The following is a 23,541-nucleotide window of genomic DNA, read 5'->3' as shown; positions in this document are numbered from 1 at the left end:
GCAACGTCGACATTGTCTGTGGCTCTAGCGACCGGAACTCGATGCAGATGAAGCTGCTGCAGACTGAGCAAATACACACCAGACTTGAGCAATACCAAGCGCCCTCTTTAGCTTCATCAAAGGACTCCTGAGAAATCACGTTTAGTTGCCAGCCACCGCCATTGCTGCCACTGGTTAGCTACAAGTAGCTATTTTATTGTTCTCGTTGGAAACGGCTTTGACTTTCCACCTCTCTTTCTCTCTCTCTCTCTCTCACACACACACACACTTTCTCACTCTCACTCACTCTTTCTCTCTCTTTTTCTGTTCTCTTAGCACCAGATCATATCCTGCTGACTGTTGTCAGTGTAACTGCATCAATACTATTATGTCTGGTAAAGTCCACTATTACTTAGGTTTATTCACTACGTCATCATCAATGTACGACGTGTTGTACAGCATTGATCCTGTCACTCAATTGGAACAGTTTGAGCTCTACGTTTCGAATGCCATCATTATTTTTAGGTCACCTCAAGTTTTTAGTATTGTTGGGCGCGGGGAGCTTGTAGCTTTTTGGGTTTCTTTGCTCAATATCCTTCTCTCGGGTCTGTCGTCTTTGTTTAGGAGGCTGTGCGCTGCTGCTGCTGCCGCTTGCTACCGTTTTACCGTTTTGCTACCGTTTTACTTTCTGATGTTTCTTTACCGGGCAGGTCCCTTCTTGTGATAATACTATCATATGCTTCATGCTCCATCTCTTATCTTTGTGGTTTGCGTAGTTCCTCTATTTTTAGTTATTCAATTTTAACTTTGTACTCGTGAAGTTTGAATTTTGATGACTCAGTCAAGTGGTTCAGTGCGTGGAAGGGTCTCCATAGAGTATTCTTCTAATGTTGCAAAGACTGGTAGCAGTCAGGTGTCCTACGACAGTGCAATACACTACACTGTATCGTCTATGATTGATACAGAAAGATGACAGTCGAGACATGCATGTACCAAGTCAGTGCTACTAGGCCGCCTTAATGGTTTGTAGGCTGGTCGGCTTTAGAGTTTAGTAGCATGCTGCATCTAGGGACCCGGCACTAAATCGAGCATTTTAGGGTGCAAAAATCACACGAGCATAATCGGCTGGTTACTGACGTTTGTCGAGTGGATGGTGCGGATGAGGAGGAGGCTGAAAGTGAAAGGGATGAGGAAAGCAAGAAGGTGGTTTCTCTGCTGGACAAGCTGAAACCAGCAAAGCTATCTGAACTTGCCAGACCCAAAAAACAGAAAAAGAATATTTTTTTGTTTCCTTTATGTTTCAGAATGCATCTTTTTGGGTTGGATGCGAAGAAAGACCTGGATTTCAAGCGAAAATTTGTGAGAATTTCTGGGAATTATCGGCATGGTTTCAGGCATTATCGGCATGTTTGAAAGAAGTGCGAGAAAGCATGATGGGTGATTTTTCGAGCATATTTGCCCGGTGCCGAGCTGCATCCAACAATAGCTTGCTTTTTTGCACAGCCGTGACACCACGGTTTTCTTTTTTTTCAGATGGAAGGTGAATGGTCGGACGGTGTCCCACAACTCAGACGATTCTGCAGCACCGGAAGTGCGAGCCGATGAGACTGGCCACAAGCGGGAAGTACATGTACACTACCTGTACTTCCATGTTATGAGTACCGGTATCAAGAGTACATAACCATATGTACTCTTCATACCGGTATGTACATGCATGTACCAACACTGGACAATAGTAATTGAGTTGTCAAACCCGCACCAATGTGTAAGATATGCGTCATGCTGAAATCACAAAGGCTACTTGTGAGTCCAATCATGTACAGTGTACAGTAAGTTTTTTTTTTTAAACACCAGAGATCTAAAAAGTTAAAAATAAGAGTAAAGAGCGAAAGAGGATATGTGCAATGTCAGCTATCATGTGCAATCACAGAGCGGTATTAGTCCAGACTGCAAGCTAACGCTGTACACAGTCATATTTGACCAACGGTTACTTCATACCAGAAACGTAAAAGTACAAAATCCACAAAGCGTACGAGTTACTCGGAAGTATGCATTCACCCAATGTTCCAGCACTGGATCCATATGACCTGCTATAGCATTCTAAAACAACTATGTACAGTGCAATAAATGGACAAATTCAGACAACAAAACTGGAGCTGGGTGAGTCCATTTCAATCCAAGGAAAAAACCCCACTCAGAAGCGATTGATGATTTTGTCTTGGTCAGCCAGTTCCTTCTGTGCCTTCCTGCGCATGTAGAAGATAGGACAGTCGCGGCTGGTGCACAGGACGTCTTCGTGCAGGCTGCCCTGACAGCGCTGACATTCCGTCCACAGGCGATGGAACTTCTCCTCGAGCGCGCTGAGATGCTGCATCTCGCGCTGGTAGATGCTGGAGTCGTTGGCGCGGCAGTGCTGGCACAGCGCGTCGTTGGCATGGTCGCGGTCCAGGACTGCTTTACAGCCGATGCATGTGTTGCGTTTCTTGGCAAAGCCAGCCAGACCACCCACGGCCGAGGTGACCTTGGTACGGCATAGAGTGTGGCTGCCTTCGAGGAGCTCCGCCTTTGCACGCTTATCTCCCAGAATGGGCTCGAAGATTCGCAGCAGCGGGTTGGAGAGTTGATTTTCCAAGTAGTACTGCGTGTCGATGGCGATGTTGTTTTCCAGAACGTAGATCGGATCCTCCGACTTGAGATATGCCGGCGTGCCCTTGGCTGCGGCAATGATCACGTACGGGACACGGTCACCGAGAGCTGGCGCGGAGCCCGCGTCACGCTTGCGCATCTTGTTGGCCAGCTCGCGATGTGCTTGCTTGTTGCCGGACTCGGTGTCCGACTTGGTCAGCTCCTTGGAGATGACGAGCTGGGAGATGTCGATACGATTGCACAGCAAGTCGGAAATGGTCTGCTTGGCGAAGGCGACGGCGCCGTTCGGGTCGCGTTCAATCAGACACTTCTTCAGACACGAGCCGATCAGATTGGCCACAAGCGGGCAGTTGTCGCGGCGCACGGTCTCAATGCCCTTGCAGTCCATCTTGTCGTACTTGTCGGCGCGGGTGAAGTACAGGCCTGCATAGCGTTTCTTATTGATCAGTAGGTAGGGATGGTATACCTACAGTGCACAACACATACACACAGGCAAATACTTCAGTATACATGTACAGTACTGTAAAAGCAGAAATTTTCGGTGGTGTAATATTTTCGGTATTCTCCAAAATCGGCGCTTCGGTGGAGGGAAATTTTCGGTAAAACCCGTTCTCCAGGTAGGTGTACTAGTACTACATGTATACAGTATCGGTTGTACCGAAATTTTTGGTGCGTTTTATTATGCGTTTTATTATCTTGTCGGCACCGAAGTTACCGAAAATAAAACACCACCGAAAATTTCTGCTTTTACAGTACTCTGTACAGGTAACACATGTGGGATGTGAAGTACAGGTAACACATGTGGGATGTGAAGTACAGGTAACACATGTGGGATGTGAAGTACAGGTAACACATGTGGGATGTGAAGTACAGGTAACACATGTGGGATGTGAAGTACAGGTAACACATGTGGGATGTGAAGTACAGGTAACACATGTGGGATGTGAAGTACAGGTAACACATGTGGGATGTGAAGTACAGGTAACACATGTGGGATGTGAAGTACAGGTACTTTTGATCCCGGATATAGTACCTCAGCTGTACTTCTAGATAACAAAGTACAGATGTTACGGCCCTGGGAGGTAGGGTACAGGTACTGAAGTTTGGCTATACAGGCGGCAGAAGCAAAGAGAGCAGAGAGCAAGCTCTCGGCCGATCTGCACAAACACTGTAAGGCACTGAAACGACTCAATAGCTGACATTGGTAGCGGTTTCAAAGTATTCTCCCACTTCACCCAGGCCTGATCATAATACAATACATAGACAAAATATACCACTTCCGATGCTGAAGCATTCCTACCTACTAACTCGCAGTACCCGGTACATAGTAGCACCCAACACACTGCGGACCAATGGACCAAGTTATCAGCAGCAACCGTGCCTGTCTGGGTGTAGAAAACACCCAAGAAAACGTGTTACCAAGGATTCCCAGGCTCATGTCACGATAATAAAAGCAGATTGCATGCGCAGCGCAACATGCATCTACCCAGCACCGTCAACAAACCACCCACCTTCTCAAACTCGAGACGAATGGGCTGGGGAAACTGCTCACTGATGTGAGCTGCCGCCTCCTGCCCCAGCGACATGGCAGCCGCTACATTGTCACAACCAAACTTCACCATGACCGAGTCAGTGTCACCGTAAATGACCTGCAGGAGAGTGTATCACACAACGATCGAGAACATGTCATACGATGTTGATGAACGGCAACAAGGAAAGCATTGTGCACGTAGGTAGCATACTGAAACTAGTAAACATTTGCAAGCAACCGCCCACCCAACTCAAACTTGCATGACCTAGTATTGATTGCATACGCATGTGCTTATTGCGTACCCCAGCAGTTCCACTCAGAAAACATTGCGGAACAATGGAGAACTGACAAGTTATCAGTACAGTCGTGTATGTCCGTACCGAAAAGACCCTACAAGTTCATCTCATAACATGGAAATGCTGTGCACCCAAAACGTGACCATTCACAAGCTATTTAGACATGGTATCCACTGTACCCCGAGTACAGTAAAACCTGTAATGGCCACCACTCGCATATGGCCACCATTCGGATATGGCCACCACTCGGATATGGCCACCACTTTTCCTTGTCACGGACGCATTCACATTCAAAACAGCTCGGATAAGGCGACCACTCGCTCAACGCGACCGACGACCACCCACCCGCGACCGCGTCGCACAGTGCTAGTACAATGTAAATCAGGGAGTCGTATATACCTCGGTTTATACGACTCCCTGATGTAAATGTATGCATCGCATGGTAGATCTACACATGGTGCATGCACGACACTTGACAGGTCTGAGGACGCCAGGCACATGAGTCATGCTAGAGTAGCATCGGTGTGTGCACTGTGATACACTGATCAAAATGATGTATCACATGTGGATATGGTCACATGACCCACTGAACCTGGATAAGAAGACCATAAGCCCTAACCCGACCCAACGTCAAGACAGCAGATACTGAACACCTGAATGACACTTCGCCACACCACAATCGTATAGCAGAGGTAGAAAATCAGAATGAGAACAGCACAGCCACGATGGATTCCACTCACCTCGGCCGTGTGCTCATAGCCATTCTCCTGGCAGTACTTCTTCTCAACAATCTGCCGAGTCTTCTCAATCATCTGCCGCCCGAAAGCCGTGGTACTGCGAGAAATAGCCAGGCAGGGCAACTTGCCAATGCTTGCACCCGTGAAGCCATACACAGAGTTCGCGCTGATCTTCAGAGCAAGCTGTCGACCGTCAAGCACACTCCGGCGGAACGGATCCGTCTCCTTCTTCAGGTCCGCCTTGGCTTTCTTTCTGGCCGTCAGCAGGTTCTCCAGAATCTCCGGCAATAGGCCTTCGCGGATGTGTGACTTTGCAAACGTGTCTCCGGAAGGCGTGATGATGTAGTCTTCGGGGTTGAGCTTCTTCTTGCTTTCATCGTTGAGCAGCGAGGTGTAGCAGAGGTTGTAGGCGCGCATGATGGACGGGTACAGCGAGGCAAAATCCAACGTGGCGATGGGCATGGCGTAATAGCCTTGGCGTGGCTCGATGACCGTAGCACCTTCGTACTCCTCACCGGGCTCGGACTTGTACGCCGGCAAGACAAGGTCCTGCTCGCGTGCCTTGCGCAGCAGCTGCGAAACTACTTTGATCTGCTGGCCACGGGTGAACAGGTAGCCGAGCGGCACACCGGTGACGCGCGCCATTTCCATGTAGTTGACGACGCACATCAGCTTGTTGAGCAGCCGCAGCGGCAGGATGGCGTCTTTCATGCAGTAGACGGCAAGTCGGCGGCGAGTCTGCTCGTTTCCGTTCTGCAGATCGCTGATGATGGAATGCTGCACGTCTTCTTTCTGCTCGCCCAGAAAGTGGTAGCTGACAGCATTCAGTGTGTACGAACGCAGCTTGTGATCACGCAGCAGTACCTGCAGCAGATCCAGCTGAATGCGTCCATGAATCTCAATCACCTTATTCTCACGCTTGCCATACGCCTTCGACTGGAAGGTGCTGTCCCGGATGGTGCTACGGTCGGTCTTCATGCGACCTAATAAGGTGAACTTCTGGACCTTGAGCGCAGCTGCTCGGTTTATCAGGTACGGAAAATCAAAGTTGATGATATTGTAACCGGTGATCACATCTGGGTCGACTTCGCGGATGAACTCGGACCAGGTGCCCAAGAGTTCTCGTTCGGTTTCGAAGCTGACAACCTCAGAGCCAACAATCGGTGCACAGGACTTGAGCGTGAAGACGTTGCGAATGAAGGGATCTCGCTCACCCTGCCGGGACACCATGTTGGCAATCTGAATAACCGGGTCATGCTCTGCCTCGGGAAACACTCCCTTGCGTCCAGCGCACTCGATGTCAAAGCTGAGAATGCGCAGCGGTGGAATCTTCTGCCACTCGCCTTCCGGTGGATGACAGATGAGATCCTCGTACGACAAATCAATCTCGTATTGGCTGGTCGACAACGCTGGGAAATCCCCTTTATTGTCACGCAGCCTGTACTTGCCAGCTGGTGCTTCAACCCAACAGCAACCAGCGGTCTTGGTATCAACCATGAAACGAACCTCAAAATCAATGTTGCTTTCAAACGTCTGGTACGCCTGGGCTGAATGGGCCGACGTTGATATTGCACCAGTTTCAAGAAGGCGCTTGGCTGGAGCAATAAGCTTGGGTAATGCCATGGTTATGCGCAAAAACGGGATTTTGCGATTGCCGTGGTAGCCATAGATGTTTTCACGGCTCACAATGTCCACAGCCAGCACGGCAGTGGAGACTTGGTCCTTGTTGGAGCGCATGTCGGAAATGACGGCAGAGTTCAGCACACTGCGGAACGCCTCCGCATCGCCGTCTTTCATCCCAGCCGGCGGAGCGGGAACGTAGAAGTACGGTGCAAAGCCATGCACGTGAGCACAGACACTGTGACCATCCATGGTGACACCAAACATGCGTACGACGGGCACAGGTCCATTCAGAGCACCAGGCATACTGGGAACGCTCTTTGGGGCGATATAATGATCCAGCTCCAATTGCAAGAATGTCAAGGTATCCTTTCCAGATTCCAGAGCCGGTGCTGCAGGACGGCACCAACGTTCACGCTGTGATGTTGCAGTGGACTGGGAAAACGTGGACTGGCCCTGAGATTGTTCTTCCCTGCTGCCGCTACTGCTAGTACTGGCTTCAATGGCCATTGCTTCGTCCATTTCTTGCTCGATATTCTCAAGGGCTGCCAGTTCCGCCTCAAAATTCGATGGCTCTTGACTAGACGCAGCCATCGCATCCCCCGGATGCTTGGCTCGTTTCTTATCCTGCTCTGAAGCTCCAGAGGAGCTTCGTTTCTCTTGGGAAGCCTTCATCCCAAGCATTTCAAACTTCGTCCCCACTTTCTTTCCAACCCATTGAAGACAAGTCAAATTTTGGCGCGGAAACGTGCTTTGCATGCATCACAACATAAAAAATTCACACTAAAATCAGGATTCCGGTGCGCTTTTTAATTAATTTTTTTATTATTTGCATCCGATCCGAAGATACGCGTTTATACGGTAGTTTTCCAAGAAAATAAAAGTCGAAAATCGATCACCAGCACATCAAAGACGGTACATACACATGATACAGTCATTAAAAGGGAAGTGCAAAATTAATACTGCTTGTATAAGGTCCTCTCGCTCGTACATGTACTAGTAGTAGATTGCCCCACCCCCTTCTTCAGTGGTATAGTAATGACAGTGTTCAATTGAATTGGACAGCTACTCCTCAATCATCATGATCATAGCGCAATAACACAGTCTTGTGTCCGGCAGGGTTCTCTTCTACATGCACTAGTGCCGTAACCGGTATTGTAGTTGCCGGGTGCAAAACAGGGAGTCGTGACCACGGTGACAAACATGATCCCGTGCAGCGCTGTTTACATTCAGAGCATCCGGTTTCCAGTGACTTTACGTTATGTTGATGAAGAACACCGGTGGAGATCTGCAATTAAATGTACGGTTGATTCGAACACAACCCGAGTGCAGAAGAGGCACTTTCTCGTGATGTTTCGAGTGGACGTGTAAGTCTGTATAACACGAGGTGACAAGGTACAGCAAGCCCTGCATGCTATCATCACCAATGCTAGAGTACCTAACGTTAAAACAGCAAAGGCAAATCACGGTACAGTGTACCCCTGACAGCCAGAGCGCCATAACGTTATGTGCACTACCATAAGTCATAACCCCCGGAGAGTACATGGTCCGGGAGGGGGGGGGGGCGACCTGGGGGTCATGTACTCTTGGTAGTACCCATGCAATGAAAACAACACTACATTGTAACGTGACGTGCTGCGCATCGCCAGCATGAAAAGTAATTGAAAACAAAACCAGGTCAAGCGCTTACGCAAGTTCTTTTGTTGTTGCAAAAAGCACTCCGAGGCGATGTCGGAGCAAAACGTCCAGCATTCTGTTCCAGACAAACACTACTACTAACCTACAGCAGGTGAACGAGTAGTTCTATACGGTATATCCAGTTCCAGGAACAACTGGACTAAACGGTACCTAACTTGTGTGTATATTCTATGATAGAACATGCACATAATGTCTAAAAAGATCTTTCAACAAAAATAGGCTAAGAGGCTCGGTGATGTCCACTGTCTTCATGGCCCTCCTTTTGGTTATTACTGGGTGTGTTCCGGACGTCATCGATTAGGACCAGACCTACACGGCGTCATAACCCATGGAGCATGAACTGTACAAGCAACTCTAGCCATGGTATCAAGGCATGAACTGTACAGGGACAGCTATCCATGATGACACCAAGGCGGCCTGTCAAGAACTGCTCGTTGCCCCTGTGCTTGATGAGGGTTTCTTCTTGCTGCTGCCGCTGCTGCTACTGGCTGCAGCTTTGCAATGTTTCTTGTGCGTGAACCAGTGTAGAGACTGACATTTTCGGCCACAGTAGGAGACCTGCGAGCGGGGGAAAAAACCAGGCACACAAAGTGCGTTCAGAAGAAACACAAGGCACAAAGCAGAACAATTATCAAACTACACTTGTAGTGTACAAAATCATTGATGCTCTGCCAGGACACAATCACTGCTATTCTTCACTGAAGATACCCGCTGTGGTGAAAATTTGGAATAACCGATTTATTAGTACACTTGCAGTGAGAGACCGAGAGAAGTGGAGTAATTGAAAGGATACAATCACTTCAGTACATTACGATCTGATCACAACATTTACGGAAGAGCGAGCGGGACTACAGCGCTACATGTAACTGGTCAACTCAATCTTCTTCTTCTTCTTCTTTGATTCAGATGCCGAGACGTAACACGCAGCATGGAAGCCACAACAGGTACATCATCCAACGAGGACTTGTACAGGTACATCCAACGAGGACTTGTACAGGTACATCCAATGAGGACTTGTACAGGTACATCATCATCATCATCATCTGCTCTGTTTACAGACCCCCTGGAGACAGCATCTCCCAAGTCCAGGCATTTAGTGACCTCCTAGAGGACTGTCTGTCCAATATTAGCCTTCCCAATTCTGCGATTGCACTTGCAGGAGACTTGAATGCTCGCCACTCTGACTGGTCTCCTAGAGACACCACGAATCGTGCTGGAAGGGAGTTCCGTAACCTCTTCTCTTGTTTTGGCCTTGAGCAAATGGTGACATTCCCCCCACCCTTTACCCCCCCCCCCCCACGGCTCAACATCGTGTATTGACGTTGTGCTCACGGATCATCCTCACCTACTACTCTCTGTTACATCTCTTGCTCCTCTTGGTGCATCTGACCACGCACAGATCCTCAGTCACTTCCTACTGCCTACTGATGCTGTTTATCGTGAGGAACCTGCTGCAAACGGACATCCCGCTGCTGCACCCCAATACCACTTCAGGAATGTTCCTGCAAAGCCGGAATATGACTTTAAATCCGTGCCATCTTCCGTCTGGGATAGTGTGAATGCAGAGCTCGCTGATATTGACTGGAGCTGGCATCTGCGTGCCAGCAACGTCAATGATGCGCTTTCGCACTTTTCTTCCATTCTCAACAGTGCCCTTGAGAAGCACCTCTGGCCATTCGGAAAGCAGCCGTATTCTCACCGCTGCCCACGGCCCAGTCAGCCACCCTGGGTTGATGCCCATCTCCGCACAGCAATCAAGTGGAAATGTGATCTCTATAGCATTTTTAAGAAGTACCCAACACAACAAAACAATCAAGCATACCAACAGCAGCGAAATATAGTGAAAACCTTGACGCGGACAAAGTACAGAGCTTATATCCGCTCAGTGCAAACTACTTTGCAGGGTAGTCACGTCCGTCATCACCACAACTGCCACTGTCCGGCGTCATCTGAAGAAGCTTCCGACGTGCAAGGCATCTGGTCCCGACGGCATCCCCAACCGGGTCCTCAAGGCCCTGGCACCATCCATAGCATTCCCTTTGTGCCATATTTTCAACATGTCATTTACCACGGGCATATTCCCTTCCGCATGGAAAACAGCGAAAGTCATACCTGTACACAAGAAAGGTACCCGCCACGAACCTGCAAACTACCGCCCTATCTCTCTTCTTCCCTGCGTGTCCAAAGTATGTGAACGCATCTTTTATGATCACTTATACAGACTTGTTTCGCCGTTTCTGAGTCCCGCACAATCTGGGTTTCGTAAAGGCAACTCCACCTCCCTTCAACTGACCCGCATCGTGCAGCAGGTGTGCCAGCATAGGGATAACAGAGCGCTTGCTGGTATTTGCTTCTTTGACTTGACCAAGGCGTTTGATACCGTCTGGCATCGAGGACTTTTGGCCAAGCTGGAGCATGCATTCAGGGTACGTAAACAACCACTCTCCTGGCTGAAATCTTATCTCTCTGGGCGTTATCAGTACGTAACTGTGCTTGGCACATCCTCGGCTGCAGAGCCAGTATTGTCAGGCGTTCCTCAAGGATCAATTCTTGGTCCCCTACTATTTATTTACGTAAACGATTTACCTGCAGTCTTCCCTGGAACGTCTCTGTTTGCTGACGACACGACCCTTCTCACCTCATCAGCTTCCCTCACTGGCCTGAAAAACAACTTGCGTGCTGGCATTCAGGAAGTTCTTTCCTGGATGTCGTCCTGGAGATTGTCCCCAAATCTATCAAAAACAAAGATCATGCTCTTCCCGCCCCAGCCAGAGTTCACAACCCTCATCCATGCCAACTTTCCAAATCCAATTGACATAGTGTCTTCTCACAAACACCTTGGCATTGTGATTGACTCTGCACTCTCTTGGGTACCCCACATCGAATATATCTGTAAAAAATCAAGTAAATCCTTAGGAATTCTCTCCCCCCACTGCTCCTACCTCCCACTTTCTTGCAAGCTTCATTTTTATTTAGCCTACCTTCGCCCAATATTTGATTATGCCGATACGTCTTGGGTTGGATTATCCTCTTCCGCTGCTGCAAAGCTTGAAATACACCACAAGAAAATCCTTAAAATTCTCCTCCGTCAACCCCGCATGCTCTCATCATCCGCCCTTTATAAAATCGCTCACACAACCCCGTAATCACATGGACGCAGTGCACACCTGGCTTCTCTTGTCCATTCCATTAGGCTTGAGTTGTGCCCACCTCATCTCATGTGTTTTAATTGGTTCTCTTCTCTAAGAACTAGAAACTCGCTCTTACTCCCTAAGTGTAACTCATCCACTCTTTTGCGCTCCCCTCTTCTTATTGCTTATTCTGTTTGGCTCACTCTACCCAGAGAAGTTAAGGATCTGACCTCACTCCGCCTGTTTAAGATCCGTGCCGCCCCTTATTTACTACGACATAAATAGCTCATTATCCACATGTCCTTGCGTCTCTGTGTTTTTCACTTGACATTATCTTTCTTTACGGAGTTGTTGTTGCTGTTCATTTTGCTACTCTTTCTTTTTCCCTCCCCTTACTTTTATTTATCGCCGTGGTTGGCAATCACCCACTCTCTTAACATTGGCCGGTGTTTCCACCGAGTCTTGAGATGTTGTAATAAATATATATATCATCCAACGAGGACTTGTACAGGTACATCATCCAACGAGGACTTGTACAGGTACATCATCCAACGAGGACTTGTACAGGTACATCCAACGAGGACTTGTACAGGTACATCCAACGAGGACTTGTACAAGTACATCATCCAACCAGGACTTGTACAAGTACATCATCCAACGAGGACTTGTACAGGTACATCATCCAACGAGGACTTGTACAGGTACATCCAACGAGGACTTGTACAGGTACATCCAACGAGGACTTGTACAGGTACATCCCACGAGGACTTGTACTAAACTTTGGGGCTGAAAATCCACCAAAAACCTTGAAAACACCTAAGAAGCATTTTCCCTCGAGGATGCACTTACACCCGAAAGATGCAAAAAATATGCACCGTATAATGTGGAAAAGCCCAGACGATGGTACTACAGCGTCAAAACAGATTACATCCCAGAAGTACTTTAGCAAAGTGCAGTCACCGGTTAGGAGTTGGTATCTCTTAATCTGTCATCAGCAAATCCCAAAAATTTAATTATAATTACTATAGGATTCGTACATGTAGTTCAAAGTACTCAATGCACGTGTAGTAACGTTAACTGAAGACGCGGTGGTGGTGGTGGTGCTGGTGGTGGTGGTGGTGGTGTGCCGTGTGTGGTGTGTGGGTTTAGTACACACAGCATTGATACGGGGAAACACTGGAAATTACCTGGCTACATCCCGTACAGCGGCGAACATTCTGGCCTGTTCCGCAGGTAACACAGTGTTTGGACTCATCATACCTGTTTGCGTGAGGACACATCAAGAAAGAAACACATTATCAACAGGGAGGCACCAACACTCTTGATTCCAAAAACTCAGAAAGAGGGGCTGGGTGGGGAGAGACAAGATTCATGGATAGCAGTTACACTAACAGCAATGATATCACACTCACTGGCAGTGATACACACTGTACTAAAGAAAAACAGCAGCCAAACCCTGGGAAGATAATTGATTGTGGAGTGCCATAACGTCAGACACCAAGACCAGGCAGAGGCAACCCAACAAGAGGGCGTGAACGCCCAGGAGCCCTCACTATGTTTCGTTTTTACCTACATGTAGGTCATTTAAAACGTGGTTGGTGCGGCTTCGGTGATACTTATGTGTGTTATTCGAACTGGTAGAAACGTCGTTGCAATACAAAAACATATGCCAGATAATCGTATTGCAAAGACGCTTCTATCAGTTCGAATAACACACATAATTACCTACTTTTACTAAATTAGATAAAAACAAAGCATAGCGAGGGCTCCCGGGCTTTCAAGCCCTGTCGTTCCAAATATTTTTAGTTAAAAATATATGTTTAGCTCAAAAACACACATAGATACCTCAAACCTCTAATTCCCAGACAGGTACATTCTGCCAATTACACACATTTATAGTTATTCAAGCAGTAGTTTGGAGGCGGTGGGAAAACAGTTTCGTAATAAGTATTCGCATGCAACGACGCAAATCCACACAATTCAGTAGACACTTCTTTTCTATCAAACAAGGTTCCCTGATGTGTTCAATGTGTTTGTCTACAACTTGCAGCTGTTTGTTTTTGAGTTTTTAACACTTTAATCATTTTAACACCTATGTTGAAGTGTTGACTTTTTTCTTTCTTTCATTCTCTATATAGTTATGTGTTTTTCAAATTTACAACATTCCCTGTACTATCCTGAAGAGAAGGGAAAGAAAACGTTTGATAGAAAAGAAGTGTCTACTGAATTGTGTGGATTTGCGTCGTTGCATGCGAATACTTATTACGAAAATTTATAGTTATGTTATTCTTTGATGCTAGCTTCCCCCTTCCCCCCCCCCCCTCCCCTCCAAATGGAACAACCTCCAGAGCGTCATTACGGATGCTGCTAGTGAAGTGCTGGGCCACAGGAAATGTCGCCAACCAGAATGGTTTGCTGAGAATCGGACTGAGCTCCAACCGCTGCTTGATGACCGCAATGAATGCTATACAATGTGGGTCTCAAATGGGAGAACTACAAGAATGCCCGTAGAAGGAGCAGGCTTGCGGTACGTCATGCCTATGCAGGCCCGGAGCCAGCTCATGAGGGGTGGTACATGAAAGCTGGAATTGCTCAAATCTGGTGCGGCCATGGCCGTACTGGCCGTACCAGTGGCGCCGACCCTGGAACGACTGTGTAATAGGTGTATTTATGCTACGACCTGTACAATGTCATACTCACTATTCGTATTTCCCGCTCGTTCCCCTTGGCAATGAGACCCACGTATAGAAGAGCGCATGCTCCAGTGGATCTCTAGTGCTGTCTTGAGTTGCCGTTGTCCTGTTCTCCTTTCCATTCCTGTCTACACCCTTGTCGAATACTTCCATACTTCAATACTATAAAACCCCTGTGTTCTGGTGTGAGGGGACTTCATTAGCCGGGAGCTAACACTGGTGGCAGCGGAAAACGTCCACGTCTACATCGCTGGCGGAGTGTGTACGCCTTCGGAGATCGTCTGCTACGAAGAACCACGGAGGCCCACGCAAGAGAACTACCATTTCCTCATCCACTCTCTTCGTCGATATTTTCCTTTCTGCATTGTGTTTCTTTCTGCTCGTCGTTTTCTTGTTGCATGCATTGTTTACAGTCCATAGGTCACGCATTGGCGCCAACCTGTCTGGCCAAACATTTTTTCAGAACATTTTCACCCTTGTCGAATACTTCCATAATTCAATACTATAAAACCCTGTGTTCTGGTGTGAGGGGACTTCATTAGCCGGGAGCTAACAACTGCGTGCCGGCGGGGCTGCTGGAGCCTCGGGTATCTTGCAAAAGATGGTGAGGGCTGGCGGGGATAAGTGTATGCTTTTGTTCCTGGACATTGTCCCAGACGGTGTGGAAGACAGGCGCAGTCCCCCAGGACTGCCGGGTGGATTGCAACCTGCTACCCATTGCCAAGAAGGGAAACCATGACCAGAGAGCCCAACAGGATTGGTTTCTTGCGGCCAGTCACACCATCCAGCCGCTCACTGACCAAAAACATATCGCCCACAATCTGCGCTAGCGTCACCCACTTCTGTAACAGCACGCTGAGGGCGACATTTCAGTGGTCTTCTTAACTTTGCAGGGATATAATTATGATGTCGAGGCGGTGGAAGCCGTGCCACAGCGTGAGGTTCGAAATGACCTAGACAAGTCGCTGGCTCTAGGTGAGCTAACTGCAGCTATAAAGCATACGAAGCTTGGAAAGGTGAGTGGTTCAACGGGCATATTGCCTGAGATGGTGGTGTGCGGAGGCGAGAACCTACACATATGCTTGCTCAATATCATGGTTGCTGTGTGGCACAGTGGAGATGAAGTGAATGATTGGCGAGATGCTGAGATTGTTCCTGTTCCGTAAAAGGGCAATCTCTGACTCTGTGACAACTGGCGTGGTATCAGCTTACTGGACATTGTTGGCAAACTGTTTTCCCGTGTGATACAAGAGAGAGAGAGAGAGAGAGAGAGAGAGAGAGAGAGAGAGAGAGAGAGAGAGAGAGAGAGAGAGAGAGAGAGAGAGAGAGAGAGAGAGAGAGAGAGAGAGAGAGAGAAAGAGTTTAGATGATTGCCAAGGATGTGCTACCAGACTCCCAATGTGGTATCCGCAAAGGCGGAGGTTGCCACAACATGGTGTCTGTAGCCTGCCAACTCATCGAGAAGTCCGTTGAACAGGATGATCAGTTGTGTGTTCAGTTTGTAGACCACCGTAAGGCATACGATTCCATCCCCCGAACGTGTCTCTAGGCGTTGTGGCACAAAGCCAGTATGCACCCGCGCAAATGGCTCAGCAACTCTACGGCAGTACTACAGACTATCCTGGAGGAGGATCGCGCTAAGGAGATCAACCTCACGAAGGGAGAGCTGCCGAATGTGAAGACACTAGGAATCCTCTGGCTTGCAAAAGAGGACCAGTTCACATTCCAATTGCAGCTATCGGAGATCGGCTCTAACCCAACGAAGCGTGCGTTTCTCAGCGCAACTGCAAGTCTATTTGACCCACTCGGACTCCTCGCACTGTACCTCGTTCAAGCAAAGATCCTGCTGCAGGGGCCTGATCGCAAATCTCCGGGCCCACAGTGTAACGGGAACTCTAATTGACTGGATTTCCAGTTACCTGTGTAACCGGTCACAATGTGTATTAGAAAACGGTACGTTGTCCGGGTCAAAGCTTGTCACGTCTGGAGTGCCTCAAGGTTCAATCCTGGGGCCTCTTCTATTCTTAGTCTATGTGAATGACCTCCCATACGAGATTCTGGATGTGTCCCTGTTTGCGGATGACACTGCTGCCCTTGCCTCGTCGCCGACCTACTCCAGCCTCTACCCCATTGTTCAGAAGATATCCGCCACTACAAATTGGATGCGGAAGTGGTTTCTGCGCCCAAACGTAGATAAAACAGAACTCCTATTCTTTCCATCTCTTCCCGATCCCCTTCCCACCTTCCGTTTCCCCGATTCACCCCCTGCTTCATCATTAACTATTACATCTAGCCATAAGCGTCTTGGCATTGTATTCGATTCTTCTCTATCTTGGTCTGCCCACACTGACCACGTTTTGTCCCGTGTTTCACGTACTGTAGGCATTATGACGTCCCATTTCTCTCACTTACTCACCAGTTGTAGGGTATGTTTTTATAAATCTTACATTCTTCCACTCTTTCTTTATGGATACCCTGCATGGTCTACCATTACGAAGTCCCAACTGGAGAGGTCGGAAATTCTCAACCGCCGTATCCTCCGCATGATATTTAGAACTGGCCGCTACATTTCTAACTCGGACTTGTACAAAATTGCAACCTGTGCCCCCCCCCCCCCCTGCAGAGTTATCTCGATGTTATAATGTGCTCTCTTGTGCACGCAATTTACCTTGGCATATTCCCCCCGCACCTACAGCAACTTAATTGGTTTTTTCGAACTCCCCCACACGTAGTAAAGTTTGTCTCCCTCGAGCTACCACATCTCTGTTTGCATCGTCCCCCTTTTTCAGCTCTTATACTAAATGGCTGGCGCTGCCCCATCATGTCCGTCAGGCAAAGTCGCTTTCCTCGTTTGGCAATCTTGCAAAGCTGCATTTCAACATTCCAATTCAATAGTCAGTATACCTGTTTAGTCTCGGTCGTCTCATGTCGGCTGTACTGCTTCCTTTCCTCTCGGTCGTCTCATGTCGGCTGGACTGCTCCCTTTCCTCTCGGTTGTCTCATGTCGGCTGGACTGCTCCCCTTCCTCTCGGTCGTCTCATGTCGGCTGTACTGCTCCCTTTCCTCTGGGTCGTCTCATGTCGGCTGTACTGCTCCCTTTCCTCTCGGTCGTTGTCTCATGTCGGCTGTACTGCTCCCTTTCCTCTCGGTCGTCTCATGTCGGCTGGACTGCTCCCTTTCCTCTGTTACTTACCACGGTATTGGTGCACCACCACACTTCTCATACTTTCTTTCTACGCCATGGCTGGCAAACGTACCCTCCTCATCTATATTGGCACTGATTCATCTTTAGCCACTGTGTGTGTGTGTGTGTGTGTGTGTGCGCGCACGCGCACGTGCGCATATGTGTGTTTCAGGCAAAATAGTGCGACATGCATAGCGCACCAGTGACCACCATTACCCATCAAACATATTCACATAAAGTGGAACACCCCTGCGACACATTACGTTAACATACATTTGTAGGCCAAACAGCAGCGAGTGTAGGGCTCTCAGAGATGTCGGGCTATCACCCTGTACATGTTCACAGACACAAATACACATGTGTAAAGACACAGATACATACGTGCACACATAACAACAGGACAGAGACACAGGACACTAGAATGTAGCAATCCCACATTGTGTGCGGCCTTCTAAGCATACGGCAGAATCACCGACTACAAAAAAATCACGATTCGCGTGGGAATCGGTTGGATCGAGTTCTCCACATCCCTAGGAACGCCACAACCCTCAAGAATCAAGGTCGAGAGTTACTAACTACTTGGGACAGATTACTACCGATGTTCTGTGGTTACTGATGGGTATGTGGCTTGATGGATAGACTGAATAGCTGAGCGTGATGGCCACAGCTACATTCTAACAATGCCCTACAATCGACTATACCAGATACCTGCACACACAAGTAATGCAAGCATGAACACACAATAGCTGGGGACCGCACGAATTCAGAAGTCCCTGAATTTGGAGGTGTAATGGTGAAAGTCTGAGCAAAGAAGCTGCCACCACCTGGAACCCGGGACTACACACGTCCTCCACACATGACTATGCCACAGTACAAGCAGTGTGCTTTCTGGCACCCACAGTACCACGCGCAGTGTATCACTCAATACTCACCACTTTGACGGGCGATATCGTCCTGACCAGCTGTTCCAACATCACCGATGTGTGGTACGGGTAGTCGCGAATCGATTGCCGAAGAAACGCTTCCATGAACGCTGGAAACCCGTCTTCCTCACGCCCTCGCAATAATCTGAGAAGAAGTAATATTATGAGCAGCAGAAGTGTCCCAAGATACAAGGTTAGAGCACTATGGAAACCCTCATCATCAGCAAGTTGGTCGTATCACGTCATCAAGGCATATACACCTTACATTTTGATCTTAGCATCGATGCTATTGGGGCCAGTGTCGGTGTCCGAAGCCGATGCCTTGGCTGCAAACTGTAGCACCGCACTGATGAGATGAAACTTGATGCTGAGTACTTCATTGACTAGCTCCTTGTACTGCTTCTCCACAAGAAGCTCAATGACAGCTCGAACCTTCTTGACTTCATGGAGCAATTCAGGGTTGCTTTGAATGCAGAACAGTAGCTGAATAATGGAAAAGACAGCAGAGAACAAGCTGTGGATTTTCTAAACACTTCGCCCAAATACGTACGATGGCGAGAAGAACCTTATTAGAGTTTCTATGCAATCCGGAAAATCGTACTTTGATCAGACTTTCCCATTTCGCACCAATACAGGGGGGGGGGGGGGGGGGATTATGGTAAAGGAGTACATGTACATGTACTTTGACTCTTAACGGACTTTGTGTGATGCTGCAGTGCGGTGTGACGTGGGTTGGGCTGTCTGAACATCTAGGAATACAACTTACATTGATTGGATGAATATTGGTTGTGGAGAGGAGCTCGTACAGTGGTGATACCACATACGGAGGCAGCTTTGGTTGTGTCTCCACCCCTGATATAATGCCAGAAAAAAAGGTGAACACAGAAATTTACTTCAAAGTAGAACAATTCGGAATTGCTCGCAGACTTCAGCGCAATTATAATGGTCATAATACTCGTAATTCTCTCTCTCTCTCTCTCTCTCTCTCTCTCTCTCTCTCTCTCTCTCTCTCTCTCTCTCTCTCTCTCTCTCTCTCTCTCTCTCTCTCTCTCTCTCTCTCTCTCTTACACACACACACACAACATGTGCATGCATGCACAAACGAATGCACGCACGCACACACGCACACAATTAGACACGTGACAAGCATTGTCTCTTCATGTAAATATCTGGAAGAAATTTGGCAGGCTTACCGTGTGGTACGGAATAGTAGTCCAGCGTGGATCGTTGAAAGAAGCTGTTTATGACCAGACCAACTGCACTGTGCCCTGTATCAGGTTACACAAGGCAACAAACCAAACATCAACAAAATGACGACCGTCCATTGCACACGGCATACCAGTCAATAACTCCTAATTCACACAGGCCACCTGTCTGCATTGCTGCCTAGCTCTTTTGTTGTTTGGGGGAAATCGTGACGGCATTCTGAATTCTCACTTTTGAATTGCGTTCTTGTCACTTTGCCAGCAATGAGAGCAGCAAAAGCTGCATGTGAAGAAGAACTACATTGTAATTGAGGGTCACCTCACAGCAGTGAAATTGCGTACAAATCGCAACCTGTTATGCAAGCTTCTCCTTCAAATATACAAATAATCCTTAGTACAAAGAGACTGGAGGAGCTTATTCAAGGACAGCTGATGTTGTCGGAAATACGCCACAGAGTGACACCGTACTACACAGTGAAATCGTACTACTAAGTGACATCATAATGCTTTAAATTTCTTTTGCATCTCTTGCACTATGCATCAGGGCAAATAATCACAAAGATACTGTGTAAGGAAAGTGCATGGATTCGCGCTGTACATGCACAGGTGCGTGCTGATGGGCATGCATAAACACAGCCATGCATACATACCAACATGCATACACACATACATGTATACCTAGTACAATACGTACATACATGCATACAAACATACAAACATACAGACATGCATACAAACATACAGACATGTACACCTACATGTACATGTACAGTACTAGCATGCCTGTGTGCACACGTGTACGTTTGTTCAACATACCAATGAACGCAGCCAGCTGTGCGGCGTTGCGGCCAATGTTGTTCTGCTTGTTCGGGTTGGCACCGGCTTCTAGTAAGATCCGTGCCACCTCTGTAGATCCTATTACATCATGCAGAAACATACGAGCATGTCCAACCAACCGAGCACATGTGTGAAACTAATGTACATACACTTAGAATTACAGAGTAGTGGCAGCAAACAAACCTGAACCATTGGCAAGGCATAAAATGCACCAGTCTTCACTCTTCAGTGATGTGTGCGAAAAAGGCCTACTGAAACCCAGGAGCCAAAGAAATACGAAACTGTTCAACTCGACACAGCAAACACCTGCCACGGGTTAGATTGATGCAGGCCTGTTCATTCACAAAAAGCACCTACGGCTTACAGAGTCCTCCCAAACACAACATTCCCCGAGCCCTGTCCCCACAGGGGACAATTCCGGCCATGCCATGCGGCCAGTCACTCATAACAGGTCCTAGTATGTCATCATGCACAGTATGCCATCATGCGCATGTACTGTACACTACAGAGCACAGTGTTGCTGCACAGCACAACACCTAACAGGCATAGCACCAGTGACCTACCACTCATGGCTCCAAACATCAGCGCAGTGTACTGGCCAAGCAAACACAGAAGAACAAGAACATACCGGTAGGTATACTATTCAAAAACGGATAACTCTCAAACTCTCAGTGCACGGCCAGCCATCTCCAGGGCCTACTGCCACACCGAGTACACAATACTTCAGTATGTTCTGACTAACACACTGTTGGACAATATTCTCCATACTAGAAGCGGGCCAGCTCAGCTTACACAGCCGCCGCGCTAGCTCAATTCCAACCTATAAAGTGCCAAGCTGGTGCCCTGGACCAGTTCCTGCTACATCACTGTACGTATATGTAAGCCTAGCCTAGCCTTGTTGATAGATGACATACTTATCAGTGCGTCCTCTGCCTTGTAACATGCTGTCAACCAAACTAATCACCGTACGTATACAAATGTACGTCCAGCACCACTTGAGGGGCGTCAAGAGACGTGCAAGTCCGGGGACTCGCCACATCAGGTAAATCAGCTGGATTAGTTTTTTTTAAAGATGGGGATAGCCATGTACGTCAAGAGCATATGTGAAATCCAGACTTACATACGCACCATAACGTTAGTAGTAGTAGTACCGTAAAGTACCGTTGATCTCCCACCCCCCCCCCCCCATGCTCTGTTGCTTCCCAGCTGGGTTTTTGGCAGGGGGCGGGAATTAGATCAAGGCTGTCATGTGCAGTACGATGTACAACAATGTAGAAGATCAGGCCTGGTGTGCTGAATTGTGCACATTTTCATCCTGCACTGAAACGTATTGTGTACAGCAGTGCATGCGTCGGTTCAACACCGTACTTTATTGTATACACCGAAGTCGCTTCACAGGCAGAAATTCGACAGGGGGCAGATCAACGGTACTTTACGGTAGCGTTGTGCTTACCTACCCCATGTTCATGCTTGCTCCAGTTGACATCTGCCTTGCGTGCCAGAAGCAGCTTGCACGTGTCGACTTTGCCTTTGTATGCGGCATGCATAAGCAATGTCATGCCATCCTGCATTCGTGAAGATACATTAAGAGTATGAGGATGAGAAGAGAGAAAGAGAGAGAGAGAGAGAGAGAGAGAGAGAGAGAGAGAGAGAGAGAGAGAGAGAGAGAGAGAGAGAGAGAGAGGTTTCGCAAGTGAAGGCGGGAGGAAGAGTGAATGCGTTTGTGGGAGAGAGGACTATCACGTCGAGACTACAATTGAAAGCTCAGCCATGGAATCTGCCCAGAACGTCTAGTTAAATACTGCGATGAACTGCAACTCACAACACATACATAGATAAGCAGAAGAACAGACAAGCCCTAAATACCCTTACCAAACAGATTTTCTACCCATACCTCATCTGCACTGTCAATGGGTGCTGGGTTGTCAGCCAGGTGTTTGCGAACATCATCAACCCCGCCTGAGGAGAGTATACAAAAAGTGATGACACAGTCAGAACATCATGCTAATACGTGTACAGGAGATGAAATGGTAGCATCGCACAGGCACGGCAGAGTGACAGTGGATTGGGAGTGCGCCAAAAGAAAACGGGTCGTGCCACAGTTGACAAACTTGTATCATGACCAGTTTTCAGCCAACGATAGGGAGTTTTTTTAGTAGTATATGATAACTTAAATAACTTATCACAAGGATCTCCAAATTCCTCTCCGTTGTTTGAAGGAAGTCATCAGCTTGAGAAAGTTGTAATGGGAAAAGGCTGACGTAGGAGTTGACTGTCACCAGATACGTGGAGGGTAGGGCTGAAATGATTGTACCAACTACTCGGTAATCAATCGATAATTCCTTCACAATCAACTAATAGTTACGTTATGCATTACTCATTACGGATTTTGAGTCCAAAAGTACTGAAACCCCCGTTTTTGTGAAGTTTGAATCAGTTTCTGCTGTGAGTGTGCAGTTGCCAGGGTATGGTATAGTATGGTTCATGTTCTGATGTTCAAATGACTTCAAAACTGCCATGTTTCGGAGCTACCCTTTCACTAATGCAGATATTTGGTATTATGAAGACAAAGCTTGTGGAAACAGAATAATCCGTGCACAAAATTCTGACACTGTTTGCTAACGATTATAATCGATCGTTTAGGTAAAGAGTAATCGATAGGTGAAAATCCACGATCGTTTCAGCGCTAGTGGAGGGTTAATAACTTAATATTATCACGCAAGTAACTAAGTTCTCCCAGCTGCAATCAGCATGCACAATTTATCCTCAGGAATATACCAATAATTAAAAGCAGCACTCGCTACCAGTATCTTGACTTCAGCATCCATGAAACGAATGGAAAGTGAGTAAATTATTTACCTTCCTGGATAACTTTGACAAGGTCGGGTGAAGCAACTGCCATGTCGCTCACTTCTTCTACTAAATTGGATAACTTCTACCCGACTGCATTTTACTTCACTTACTCCAATCGATCTGGTAACCTGCTAAGTTAGTTGAAAAGTTCTTTCATTTTTCATTTTTCTCCAAAACTTCACTCAGTGGAAACGAAGTCAAACGAGTG

At 47.6% G+C, this 23,541-nt stretch overlaps 3 protein-coding genes across 3 annotated transcripts in view; 1 reads left to right on the top strand and 2 right to left on the bottom strand.

The window, feature by feature from the left end:
• Positions 1 to 824, top strand: part of LOC135815074 (condensin-2 complex subunit H2-like) — a 2,848-nt gene extending 2,024 nt beyond the window's left edge. The window contains exon 1 of the mRNA XM_065328310.1: positions 1 to 824. This exon is cut by the window's left edge and continues 2,024 nt beyond it. Within this exon, the coding sequence (XP_065184382.1) occupies positions 1 to 131 (131 nt within the window). The 3' untranslated portion in view covers positions 132 to 824.
• A 921-nt stretch (positions 825 to 1,745) lies between these two features.
• LOC135815073 (DNA polymerase delta catalytic subunit-like) lies at positions 1,746 to 7,540 on the bottom strand. Its single transcript, XM_065328309.1, has 3 exons — positions 5,193 to 7,540; positions 4,137 to 4,274; positions 1,746 to 3,091 (listed from the first exon to the last, which is right to left on the bottom strand). Exons 1-3 carry the CDS (start codon positions 7,491 to 7,493, stop codon positions 2,174 to 2,176), a joined length of 3,357 nt encoding a protein of 1,118 aa, XP_065184381.1. The 5' UTR covers positions 7,494 to 7,540; the 3' UTR covers positions 1,746 to 2,173.
• An 868-nt stretch (positions 7,541 to 8,408) lies between these two features.
• Positions 8,409 to 23,541, bottom strand: LOC135815072 (ankyrin repeat and MYND domain-containing protein 2-like). Its single transcript, XM_065328308.1, has 12 exons — positions 23,340 to 23,541; positions 22,375 to 22,439; positions 21,938 to 22,045; positions 21,044 to 21,074; positions 20,460 to 20,558; positions 19,632 to 19,706; positions 19,205 to 19,290; positions 18,704 to 18,921; positions 18,448 to 18,583; positions 17,789 to 17,844; positions 12,826 to 12,898; positions 8,409 to 9,065 (listed from the first exon to the last, which is right to left on the bottom strand). Exons 1-12 carry the CDS (start codon positions 23,380 to 23,382, stop codon positions 8,928 to 8,930), a joined length of 1,128 nt encoding a protein of 375 aa, XP_065184380.1. The 5' UTR covers positions 23,383 to 23,541; the 3' UTR covers positions 8,409 to 8,927.

The sequence above is a fragment of the Sycon ciliatum genome, chromosome 4, assembly GCF_964019385.1.
Source record: "Sycon ciliatum chromosome 4, ocSycCili1.1, whole genome shotgun sequence".
Classification (NCBI taxonomy): domain Eukaryota; kingdom Metazoa; phylum Porifera; class Calcarea; order Leucosolenida; family Sycettidae; genus Sycon; species Sycon ciliatum.
This window is presented reverse-complemented; position numbering and strand designations above follow the sequence as displayed.